Source organism: Neoarius graeffei, chromosome 4, assembly GCF_027579695.1.
Source record: "Neoarius graeffei isolate fNeoGra1 chromosome 4, fNeoGra1.pri, whole genome shotgun sequence".
Lineage (NCBI taxonomy): Eukaryota > Metazoa > Chordata > Actinopteri > Siluriformes > Ariidae > Neoarius > Neoarius graeffei.
Window position 1 is genome coordinate 105601359 of NC_083572.1, and position 13671 is coordinate 105615029.

The window sequence follows — 13671 nt, forward strand, 5'->3', positions numbered from 1 at the left end:
GGGATGGGTGATGTTCATGTGCCCATGTGTATGATGTGGCTCTTTGCGGTAACACAGTAAAAAATGTGGCTCTTGGTCTCCAACTGGTTGGCCACCCCTGGTATATAGGATACAGTTATAGAAGCGAGTTATTTATAATCACACTATCTGTTATCACCCAGATGAGGATGGGTTCCCTTTTGAGTCAGGTTCCTCTCAAGGTTTCTTCCTTGTGTCGTCTGAGGGAGTTTTTCCTCACGACTATCGCCTCAGGCTTGCTCATCAGGGATAAATACATTTATTAGGGATAAAATTAGCTCATGTTTAAAGTCTTTATTTTTCTGTGAAGCTGCTTTGCAACAACATCTTGTTAAACGCGCTATACAAATAAACGACTTGTTGAACACATCAGTGCGTTGTTGGTTGGTTGATGGATTTCCATGTGTCCTTTGTTTCTGTACCTCTCTGTGTTTTGCCGGTGAGGCAGTGAGAAGTACTGGTGTGTGCGTATGACTGGGTGAGACATGTCGACAGTGTGTGTGAGTTCTGGTGGCACCAGCTCTTGTGTGAGACTCCATGCTGTCGACAAATTATCTCCAGCGAGGGTTCGACTCGGTTCAGGGAGAGCAGGCGTCTCTGTGTCCTGTGAGTGTGTGTTGGCTCTGCGTGTACCTGTGTATGATGTGTGCATGTGTGTGAAGTGTGAAGGTGATGATAGTGAGAAGATTTAGGAAGAGGACCTAAGGAGGAGGGTAACGCTGGTCTCGGGCATCTTTTCGCCATCAGAGGTTGTAAAGTTAAAGATCTCTCCATTGTGACCTTTCGGGTGGGGACGGGTAGCCAGGTCCTCTTCTCCTGCTCCTCCTCCTCCTCCTCCTCCTCCTCACACTGGTTCTCCTTACCTGAAGGACGAGTGTGAGGTTGGAGAACACGTCGTGATTTGTGTAGAGATCCATAATAAGACCTGATGAATGTTTTAGCACGAGACGAATGTGGATGTCTGATTTGAGCTCCTTCCACCAGAAGGCTGATACCTAAATGCTGAGGAACCTCCACTGGTGCCTGGAGAAACATGAGGAGAACATATGGAACATGCTCTAAAATGCTTTAAAATGATACGGTTGGAATGCATTTGAGGATTAAATACAAAGCATATCATGTAGAAAACTGTTGCAAATATGTACATACACATTGCATGGATTTCTTTTCATTTAAACACACGTCATTTAAAAAAATAATAAAAACCACATGAATATCCAAACCAATGACTGTAAAAAAAAAAAAAAAAAGGATGTCGTGGTTCCATTGCCTTCTGTTTTAGAGAAATGAAGCCAAAATTCCTCTGCCATGTTGTCAAATTTGGAGACAGAGTCTGCGCTGTGGAGACGAGAGTCAAAGTCAGGTACACCTACTTATTTGGTAGGTCCCGCCCCCTTCTCCCAATACCAAGTTCCAGAACATCACCAAGACTGGCAACCACTTCATTCCCAAGTGTAGCCACGCCTTCTTATGATATAGTACAATAACATTTTAAAAATACAGGAAAATTAAAAAATGTACAGAGATCAGCATCAAGAAAATTAACTATGGTAACTATTCGAATTTACCGACTAGTGGCCTAGTGGTAGCGTGTCTGCCTCTCGATCGGGAGATCGGGAGTTCTATTCACGGTCGGGTCATACCAAAGACCATCATAAAAATGGTACCTACTATCATCTGGCAAGGCACGCTGCAATACAGATGTGCATGGGGAGTCAAACTCTCGTGGTTACCAGAGGACTAGCCCCCCACTGTAACCCTAGCTATGTAATAGGCGAGAGGCCGAGGGCTATGGAAACGGAGATCGGCGCCGCCCGATGCGCCACCATACAGGTTGGGCCTGGTTAGTACTTGAGTGGGAGACTGCCTAGGAATACCAGGTACTGTAAGTGGCGTGGGAAGGACTTTGATTTTGATTTGAACTATTCGAATTTGACACTGAAGATGGAAAGACAGTTTAGATGAGAAATGTGCAGGGAAACCATGGCCTTATGGTTAGAAAAGCAGCCTTGGGATCAAAAGGTTGCTCGTTCAAGTCCCTGGATCAGCAGGAAAGGCTGAAGTGCCCTTGAGCAAGGCATCTAACCCCCAATGGCTCCCCAGGCTGCCCTGGGTACGTTGTAAGTTGCTCTGGATGACAGCGGCTGATAAATGCCATTAATGTGATGGAAAATAGTCTATTTTGTTATTGAAAGACTTGGGATTGGGCAGAGCTACATATAATACTGTGGCCAGCCAGCAGGGGCGCCAGATGTGTGACGGCTTCGTTTTTTTAGAGACGTCACACTCTCCATGTTTTTTACAGTCACTGATCAAAACAATAAAATGGTGTTACAGATTATCCAATTACGTAAACCAGCAAAATTCTTTGTCATGTGATCATGGTTTTTAGCTCAAAGATCCTTAAAAAATTAAAGAAGGTCGCATGGAGAAAAGCACCGTATCCTGTCAGAGATTTATTTCTGTTCAGAGAAAAACTATTCAAACGTTTTAAAATGAGATAAATGAGTCTAAAAATAATCACAATCAACACCAAAAAAAAAATTATTGTTTTTATTCTATCCACATTCTCTGGATATGAGCAATCGCGCGCTCTGATTGGCTACTCTACTACTAGGATATCAGCTCATATACTATGAGTAGAGAAAAACAAAATGGTGGAGCGTGTTGCTGAACCAACTGAGGACGAAATAAAAACTCTACTTGAAAACAAAACCACAAAAAATACAAAAAAAGCAACGAAATATGGAATAAAAGTATTTGATGGTAAGAACGTATCTTTTTTTTAATTTTTCAAGAATTATTATTATTATTATTATCGCATTTTTCACAAATTGCTCCTGTCATTTAGCAGGTTTGTTTACATTCTAAGTGGAAATTATTTTGTCGGACATTTTGTATAAAGTTTTTATTTATCGAATTTGCAAAAAATTATAAAAATGCTTTGTTTCTCAAAATCCAGTGAATGTGGAGAATTCCACTCAATCTTGTCGTATATGGCTTATAGGCAACTCGGTGCCACGCTCCAAACTCCACTATGGCCAAGACCAAAGAGCTGTCAAAGGACACCAGAAACAAAATTGTAGACCTGCACCAGGCTGGGAAGACTGAATCTGCAATAGGTAAGCAGCTTGGTGTGAAGAAATCAATTGTGGGAGCAATTATTAGAAAATGGAAGACATACAAGACCACTGATAATCTCCCTCGACCTGGGGCTCCACACAAGATCTCACCCCGTGGGGTCAAAATGATCACAAGAATGGTGAGCAAAAATCCCAGAACCACACGGGGGACCTAGTGAATGACCTGCAGAGAGCTGGGACCAAAGTAACAAAGGCTACCATCAGTAACACACTACACCGCCAGGGACTCGAATCCTGCAGTGCCAGACGTGTCCCCCTGCTTAAGCCAGTACATGTCCAGGCCCGTCTGAAGTTTGGTAGAGAGCATTTGGATGATCCAGAAGGGGATTGGGAGAATGTCATATGGTCAGATGAAACCAAAATAGAACTTTTTGGTAAAAACTCAACATGTCGTGTTTGGAGGAGAAAGAATGCTGAGTTGCATCCAAAGAACACCATACCTACTGTGAAGCATGGGGGTGGAAACATCATGCTTTGGGGCTGTTTTCTGCAAAGGGACCAGGATGACTGATCCGTGTAAAGGAAAGAATGAATGGGGCCATGTATCGTGAGATTTTGAGTGAAAACCTCCTTCCATCAGCAAGGGCATTGAAGATGAAACGTGGCTGGGTCTTTCAGCATGACAATGATCCCAAACACACCACCCGGGCAACGAAGGAGTGGCTTCGTAAGAAGCATTTCAAGGTCCTGGAGTGGCCTAGCCAGTCTCCAGATCTCAACCCCATAGAAAATCTTTGGAGGGAGTTGAAAGTCCGTGTTGCCCAGCGACAGCCCCAAAACATCACTGCTCTAGAGGAGATCTGCATGGAGGAATGGGCCAAAATACCAGCAACAGTGTGTGAAAACCTTGTGAAGACTTACAAAAAACATTTGACCTCTGTCATTGCCAACAAAGGGTATATAACAAAGTATTGAGATGAACTTTTGTTATTGACCAAATACTTATTTTCCACCATAATTTGCAAATAAATTCTTTAAAAATCAGACAATGTGATTTTCTGGATTTTTTTTTCTCATTTTGTCTCTCATAGTTGAGGTATACCTATGATGAAAATTACAGGCCTCTCTCATCTTGTTAAGTGGGAGAACTTGCACAATTGGTGACTGACTAAATACTTTTTTGCCCCACTGTATGTCTGTAATCACCTGCTTGTATATGAGCTGGAAGCCTCCAATGTTGGTGTTGCGGTTGTGGCGTCGATCCAGCACCACACGCAGTGTGTCCTCCTGTACGGCAGGGCAGAGTCGGGCAGTGACGGCCGTAGAGCAGGCCATGGTGGGGCTGACGTTCACCTCCAGCAGCCAGGGGTGGAGGTCGCACCCCAGGATGAAGTCTGCTCCGTAGAGCTCGAAGCTGGCCTTACGTGGCTCCACGCTGTCCTGCGCCGTCAGGAGCGTCTGGATCACGGCCCGTCTCATGCCTGGAAGCACCACTTCCTCCCACAGATCACCACGCCCCGAGGCCGAGAGCCAGAAGCGGAACTCAGTACATGACCACATGCTCTCAGCAGGCAGCGATGGGTCACGACCTGCACTCGGCTGGAAATATTTCTGTATGGAGTTGTTGCAGAGATGGACAGAGCTGAGAGATAAGAAGGAAGGACAGAGAACATTTGCTTCAGGTTATCTCCAGCCTGTAAAGTAAACTGAAAATGCTATAACACCATGGGCAACTCGACCACACCCGCTCTGTATAATTTGTGACTTTCCCTTGTAGGGAAAAAGAGGCAGAGCCATTTTCCAGAAGACTGAAATGAAGAAACTAGTCAGATCCACTGCATGGTGACATCATGAATTGTGATAAACATTAAACCTGATACATTAAACTTAATACAACGAACAAAACTACATCTAAAAAAAATCTCATAAATTTTAAAGGATGATTTGCATGGAAAGAAATCGCTTTACTACACAAAATAACATTTCCTATTATAAGATTACAATAAACCAAAGACGAGATTAAACTTATTTATAGACATTTTGACTCATTTCCAGGGTTAGTACTCTTGTTCTATTCTTCTCATCTCATTATCTCTAGCTGCTTTATCCTGTTCTACAGGGTCGCAGGCAAGCTGGAGCCTATCCCAGCTGACTACGGGCAAAAGGTGGGGTACACCCTGGACAAGTCGCCAGGTCATCACAGGGCTGACACATAGACACAGACAACCATTCACACCTACGGTCAATTTAGAGTCACCAGTTAACCTAACCTGCATGTCTTTGGACTGTGGGGGAAACCGGAGCACCCGGAGGAAACCCACGCGGACACGGGGAGAACATGCAAACTCCACACAGAAAGGCCCTCGCCGGCCCCGGGGCTCGAACCCGGACCTTCTTGCTGTGAGGCGACAGCGCTAACCACTACACCACCGTGCCGCCTGTTCTATTCTTGTTTGATAATTTTTCATTTATTTCTTAAAAGAACCAAAATTATGTAGAAAGCTTGACATGATTGCAAATATCTAGAAATGGGTTCAATAATCATGTTTTTGGTTTCTTGTAATCTTATAATAGGAAATACCAAATAAATTTGAAAAAAAATTAAAGGAGATACGCAGATCCTTTATTTTTAAATACATTTCTGAGTGGATAGTATCTCCATCCTTTACTCTTGTATGCTGCATAAATGGGAATTTTTTTTTCAATACATTTTTGAGAGTTAAAATTGACCACAAAGTTGGCATTCGAGCTGCCCCGCTGAGCCAGCCAGCCCTGAGTGTGTGACGTCACAGCGGGAACCGGTTTTAAGGCTGAGACCTTTGACAGCTATAGACCAAAGCCAGACTCGGCAGGCGAGAGTAGTTGCAATGGCCTCTTCATTCAGATTTATTGGAGATTCTTCGGATTCCTCAGACAGTAATACATCTGACTGTGATAGTCCTGAAATTGGAGTGTGTGTACATGCTACTGCTGTACACGGAGAACCGTATCAGTTCAGACCATCGGAAAGTGAATCCGATAGTAACACGTCAGCCACGGAGGCCCCCACCTTACGAAATAAAGCCAGAGAACAAAGCCGTCTAGAGAATTGGATGGAATTGAACTGACAGTCTCATGTGACTCTCATTAAAACAAGATAGGTGTTATAACTTATGCAGCATACATGTACATGCATGCATTTTCACTGATAAAACGTAAAAGGCGAATTAAATAATCAGATGAACTGAGACAATCACATTCTGAAGCAAACTAAATAATCTTATACCGGTAACTTAATTACACAATACAAGTTACATGTATTAATCTAAATGCAGGTAAACGAGTGTTGTTGTTTTGTATCCAAATGAGAGTCGCATCTTACCCGTCTGTGTTCTCGCTTCTTGAAGGCCAAGCTTGTGGCCGATTGTTTTGAAACAATCTGACTTTCAGTTCTTCATTCATTCGCTTCTTCCACGTAAGGGTGAGATATTGCTGCTAAGGCAAGCATATCCAGCAAGGGGGGGAAAAAAAGCATATCAAGCGGAGAAATCTGACAGTTGGTCCACTCATTCTCCATTTTCTCCATACTGAGTACTCTGCCATTACTGCTCGGCTCACACTCTGGGAGAACTGGTGCAACTGAACTTACTTTCCTTTTCTTGTAGTTTTCTTTTCCTTAATTGTTGGTACTGCACCCTCTTTCAATACGGGCTCATAGCCAACGCTCCTCAACAGATCAGAGGTCTCGTACGAGTAAAATGTGCCTGTGAATTTCTCGCAAAATGCGTCCAAATCTTTGCAGTTTGAACATTCTTGGGCCATGAATGCAACATAAATCCACCTTCTGTTCTGTTGCTGCACCCGCCAGCAACATATCTACGTGGCATGGCGATAAATTAGCTCAAAATGGAGGATCGAAGTTGCAGTTAGCTCTGTGTTTTCGTATAGTGGAAATGGTGATGAGGCCGATAGCCTTCTTGCTGTAACATCAGAGATGTCAAGGTCATTCACTCAGACCGCTACCTATATGAATCATTTTAATCGTAAAAATTACTATATTAGATTTATTGTTAACGCTTGAAACTATTCCTATGCTATTCTTGAGGTCTCAAGGTATTTATCAACAAAAAGTGAGGCCATGGTTCTGCGTATCTCCTTTAAGATATTTTCAAATTTTTGCAGCGTTCTGGTGGGGAAATAAAACTACACAACTTCTCAGGATCATTATATCACTCATCTGTGATTTATCAAGGGTGCCAATAATTTTGGTGATGACTGTGTCTATGAGTATATTTATTGCATAAGGATGCAGACTTTCTTTTTCTCTCCTCCTGTGTAAAGACCACAAGTGGAGGCCATCCACATCAGATCTGCTTTAATACAAACAGATCTTCGATTAAGGTACGTGAATCTTTTCATCATGGCACACCTTCAGCCTGTTCAGTGTGCTGAGTGCAGGATGTTTAGTCATTCTTCCTCCGTTGCTAGCGATAGCTTTATTAGCTTTATTTGTGATAACTGCAGATTAGTTAGCTCTCTGACGGAGAAGATTACAGTACTAGAAGTGCGTGTCCAGGCTTTAGAGAAGGTCAGTGAGCATGAGAACAGTATAGTTTCTGTAGGGGAAAGTCTGGATGCCCTAGGTGGAGTTAGTAATCCCCCAACTCCGGCATTAGAGCCCTTACAGCGGGGCGAATGGGTGACAGCTCGGTGGCATAAGCGTAGAGCCAAAGCTACCGCTGAGGCTCGCCCACGGGAGCACCACTCCTCTCCGTGACACGTGTCGAACAGGTTTGCTCTCCTTAGTGATGCACCCGCTGAGAAACCTGAAAGAGCTCTGGTTATAGGGGACTCTATCATACGGCACGTGAAATTAGCTCAGCCTTTAGGGGCACCAGCAGCTTTAGTCAGGTGTATACCGGGAGCCAGGGTGCCAGACATAGCAAGCAATCTTATGGTCCTAGGCAAGCACAGGTTCTCAAAGATAGTTAGTTATCCATGCAGGAGCTAATGATATACGCCTTCGTCAGTCTGAGGTTACTAAGAGTAACTTTGTAGAGGTGTTTAAATTAGCGAAGGCAATGTCCGATGCTGTAGTATGCTCTGGCCCCATCCCAATGCGGTGTGGCGATGTAGCTTACAGCAGGTTATGGTTGCTGAACTGCTGGCTGTCCAGGTGGTGCTCTGAAAACAGTGTGGGCTTTATAGATAATTGGGCTAATTTTGAGGGCACTGCTGGCCTGTTAGGGCAGGACGGTATCCATCCCACTCGGGAAGGTGCTGCTCTCATTTCCTGCAGCATAGGTCATAGTCTCAGAACAGGTCTAGTTAATTTCTGACAATCCAGCCAAGGCCAGGGAGCAGACGAACAGGCTAAACCGACTGTCTGCTAGCTGCACAGAGTCGTCACTCAGGGTCCACTACATCGAGACTGTGTCTGTTCCCTGAGCTCAACAAAAAGGTAGAAATTTTCAGAGAGTTTGTTTCAGTAACCTAATCAATATAAAATTAGATCAGACTGACTGTACAGCCGCTGCCAGCACCTTTGATCTAAAGGTGGGGCTATTAAATATTAGATCTCTTACATCTAAAGCGCTAATGGTTAATGAACTCATTACTGCTCAGGAGTTTAATATACTTTGTTTAACTGAAACATGGATTAAGCCAAATGAATATATAGCATTAAATGAAGCGAGTCCTCCTGGATACAGTTATATACACCAGCCTCGTCTAACTGGCAGAGGAGGAGGCGTTGCGGTTATTTATAATGATTATCTAGGTGTAACACAAAAACCTGGTTATAAATTTAATACATTTGAAGTTCTTCATACTCATATAATGTATGTAGCCTCGAAAAATAAGTCTACCCAGTTAATTCCATTGCTTATTATTTACAGGCCCCCGGGGCCATATTCTGAGTTTCTTTCTGAATTTGCAGATTTTATCTCAGATCTGGTTATTTCCTTAGACAAAGCTTTAGTTATTGGAGATTTTAATATTCACTTCGATAACCCAGAAGACCCTTTAAAAACAGCGTTTGTGTCCATTTTAGATTCAGTAGGGATTAATCAGAATGTCATAGGACTGACCCATAACGGTGGTCACACCCTCGATCTAATACTAACATTCAGGTTAAACGTAGATAATACAGTATAGTCATACTTCCACAGTCTGAAGTTATCTCAGATCATTATCTCATCTCATTCAAACTATGTCTGAGTAATAATATATGCACTTCACCACGCTACTGTATTAAACGTATATTCACGTCAACGACTGCACAGAGCTTTATAAATGATCTCCCAGAGTTATCGACTTTGATTGGGTCACTGTCAGCCCCTGCAGAACTTGATCAGGCAACTGAATGCTTAGAGTCAACATTCCGCCATACTTTAGATAATGTAGCTCCTCTAAAAAGGAAAATGGTCAGAGACAAAAAAATTAGCACCCTGGTATAATGATGACACTCGCACATTAAAACAGACCACTCGAAAATTGGAATGTAAATGGCATCAAACAAAATTGGTAGTGTTCAAATTAGCGTGGAAGGAGAGCTTCCTGAAGTATAGAAAAGCTTTTAGTGCTGCTAGATCAACATATCTCTCCTCCTTAATAGAAGATAACAAAAATAATCCTAGATTCCTATTTAATACTGTAGCAAAATTAACCAGGAATAAGTCCACTATAGACACATGCACACCTGTAGTATGTAGTAGCAACGACTTCATGAATTTTTTTTAATGACAAAATTGAGAATATCCAACAAAAAATTCAAACTACTAATTTAAGGTCAGACAATGTAAGTGACCCTGTAGTTAACAATATAACTGTATCAGATCATCAGTTAGAATGTTTTACTCCCCTAAAAGAAACTGAATTACTTTCATTAATCTCGGCATCAAAAGCCTCAACTTGCGTACTAGATCCCTTACCTACACGTCTATTCAAACAGATAATACCTGAAGTAATTGAACTGCTTCTAAAATAATAAATTATTCTCTTATGATTGGCTATGTACCCAAATCCTTTAAATTAGCAGTTATCAAACCCCTGATTAAAAAACCTGACCTTGATCCCTGTCAGCTGTCCAATTATCAGCCAATATCAAACCTCCCCTTTATCTCCAAGATCCTTGAAAAAGCTGTGGCACAGCAGTTATGCTCATATTTACATAGGAATAACATCCATGAAATGTATCAGTCAGGATTTGGACCTCATCATAGCACAGAGACAGCACTGGTTAAAGTAGTAAACGACCTACTGTTGGCGTCTGATCAGGGCTGTGTCTCGCTACTTGTGTTGCTTGACCTTAGTGCAGCATTTGATACCATTGATCATTCCATTCTTCTGGATAGACTAGAAAATGTTGTGGGAGTTAAGGGAATGGCCCTCTCCTGGCTCAGGTCTTATCTAACTGATCGTTATCAGTATGTTGATATAAATGATGATATTTCTCGACGTACTGACGTAAAGTTTGGTGTTCCACAAGGTTCTGTCTTGGGTCCACTGCTTTTTTCTCTATACATGTTACCTCTGGGTGATATTATTCATAAACATTGTATTAGTTTCCACTGTTATGCTGATGACACACAGTTGTATGTCTCTGCAAAACCTGATGAGAGACACCAGCTTTATAGAATTGAGGAATGTGTTAAGGACATTAGACACTGGATGCTTATTAACTTCCTTCTGCTTAACTCTGACAAGACTGAAGTACTTGTATTGGGACCACATGCAGCTAGAAGTAAGTTTTCTGATTACACAGTGACTCTGGATGGCCTTTCTGTTTCTTCATGTGCAGCAGTAAAAGACCTCGGAGTGATTATTGACCCCAGTTTTTCATTCGAAACTCACATTGATAACATCACCCGGATAGCTTTCTTTCATCTCAGATATATTGCTAAGATAAGAAATTTAATGTCATTACATGACGCGGAAAAACTAGTCCATGCTTTCGTTACCTCCAGGTTGGATTACTGTAATGCCTTACTGTCTGGATGTTCCAATAAGTGCATAAACAAGCTCCAGCTAGTTCAAAATACAGCAGCAAGAGTCCTTACTAGAACTAGAAAATATGACCACATCACCCCTGTCTTATCCACACTGCATTGGCTCCCAATCAAATTTCGTATTGATTATAAAATGCTACTATTGACCCTTAAAGCACTAAATGGTCTCGCACCACAGTACCTGAGTGAACTTCTGCTCCTCTATGACCTGCCACACCTACTTAGATCAAAAGGTGCAGGCTATCTGCTGGTACCTCGTATAGTGAAGGCTACATCAGGGGGCAGAGCCTTTTCTTACAAAGCCCCACAGTTATGGAACAGCCTTCCAAGTAATGTTCGGGAATCAGACACAGTCTCAGCATTTAAGTCTAGGCTGAAAACATATCTGTTTAGTCAAGCCTTATGTTAATGGTGTTTATGAGGTAAAGGAGTAGATCTGGAGGGTCCTCAGACATAGAGTGTTTTGGTAAACTGGGATGTATGGATCCAGTCAGTCCCCACTCGCTTGCTCACTCGAGTTTGTTGACGGTGTAGTGGCTGCTGCTTTATGTCCCAGGGCTCCCTCATGCCTGTGTTACCTTCTGGCTCTCCCCTTTTAATTATGCTGTCATAGTTAGTTGCCGGAGTCCCTGCTTGTACTCAGTGCAATATGTATACTGTTCCTACTTATTCAGGTGACATTGGGCATACCTAACAACCTGTGTTTTCTTTCCCTCTCCCCCCCCCAAAATCTGTCCCTCTGAGTTACATGGAGTCAACAGGAAATCTTTTGGTGGAGAGGGTGGAGACCTCGACTGGCTATCATAGCCTGCAGGGAATCGGCCGTCAGACATTCTGTCGCATGTCCCAGACACGGTGAAATGTAACTGAATTGTCTTGGCCAGCCCTAAGGGTCCCATCTGCATCTCATCATTGCTGAGGAGTGTGCTCCCATCACCCAATCAAGCATCCAGCCAGAGCAGGTCATGATATATTTTACCATATTAACATGCCATTGTTGTGAATTATGCCTGATGTCAAGACTCTCGTCTCTGCGAGCCTACCACACAGACTTAATACTTGTCATTTTTAGGGCATACCTAACAACCTGTGTTTTCTCTCTCTCCCTCCCTCCCCCCCCAATCTGTCCCTCTGAGTTACATGTTGGTCCTGGGATTGAGATGCTGACCTCTTCTGCCCCTCGGACCTGCTTGATCCATCCTGGTGCCCTGTGTCTGGTTGGAGTTTTATCGCATCGCTCCTGTGGAGGACGGCCCCATGAGGACAGTTGAGGGTTACACCTGGAGGACGCTCTGGACTCTTACAGTAATGCTTTTATGGCTGAGGACTACAGTTGACTTGCTAACTTTAGGACTGCAGTTGTCATGAATAGTTTTGCACTCAAGTTTCCATCAATGAAGAGTTTATAACATCAACGAAACTGTCTTCATGTTAAAACTGTTCATGTTATAGTCATGCTGTCTGTTGTTGCCCAAATGAGGATGGGTTCCCTTTTGAGTCTGGTTCCTCTCGAGGTTTCTTCCTCATGTCGTCTGAGGGAGTTTTTCCTTGCCACTGTCGCCACAGGCTTGCTCATTGGGGATAGATTAGGGATAAAATTAGCTCATGTTTTAAGTCGTTCAAATTCTGTAAAGCTGCTTTGCGACAATGTTTATTGGTAAAAGCGCTATACAAATAAACTTGACTTGACTTGAGTTCAATTCTGAGATACAGTACAAGTGGATTGTCGTTTGTACCGATTTGCATTTCATGAAATAAAATTGGATTTAAAAAAAAATAAAACAGCTGTTATTTTATATGAGTACAGTGCTGTATGTAATTTTGGGACAGTTGAAGCATCGTGTGTGATTTTGCCCTTCGGTCAGCGTTAACGCTGTACATGCTGAGTGCTGAGCACGTGTCTTTCTCTCTCACCTATCCAGTCTGTGTGTGGAGTAGAGCTGGGTGGAGAAACGCAGGTAACACTCCCGGTAGAACCACACCGTGAGAGGGTTCCAGTCCGTCACCAGGAACCACTGGCGCAGGTCGAACTTAGTGCCGTAGACCAGCAGGGGGCGCTCCACGTACTTCTGCACCACCCACTTTCTGTCGTTAATCAGAGTCGGATCTCTGTCGACTAAACCCAGGATCTCATCTAGCCTGTTCATACACACTATACCTACAGCACACACACATCAAACTTATGACATGGTGATGTCACTTCCACACCTCCTACTGTACTCATTAGCATTAACACACACACATATACGCGTGCACACTCTCTTTCTCTCTCTCTCTCTCTCTCTCTCTCTGTCTCACTCTCTCTCAGCTCACCCCTGCCTCTTGATTTCGCCCCTGGTTTAATAATCCAGATATTATTGACTCCATCAGTCTCCAGCTGTGAACAGACCTTTCGCATTTGGGCTAGCATGGACTGACAGCGCTCTGCATACTCGCTACATCCCTCTAATATCATGCCATCACTAGAGACAAACAGGAAAGAGAGAAAAGACAGAATATTAAAAAAATGCACAAAACAGATTGAGCAGTCAGGTTTTCAACTGTTTTTTTTTTTGTCAGGAAAAACAGCTAGCCTCTGATGA

At 43.0% G+C, this 13671-nt stretch overlaps 1 protein-coding gene across 1 annotated transcript in view; it reads right to left on the bottom strand.

Moving 5' to 3' along the window:
- Positions 1 to 358: 358 nt before the first annotated feature.
- ttll3 (tubulin tyrosine ligase-like family, member 3) overlaps positions 359 to 13671 on the bottom strand; it is a 36162-nt gene continuing 22849 nt past the window's right edge. The window contains 5 exon segments of the mRNA XM_060918499.1: positions 359 to 522; positions 525 to 1041; positions 4308 to 4743; positions 13004 to 13247; positions 13403 to 13551. Of these exon segments, the coding sequence (XP_060774482.1) occupies positions 359 to 522; positions 525 to 1041; positions 4308 to 4743; positions 13004 to 13247; positions 13403 to 13551 (1510 nt within the window).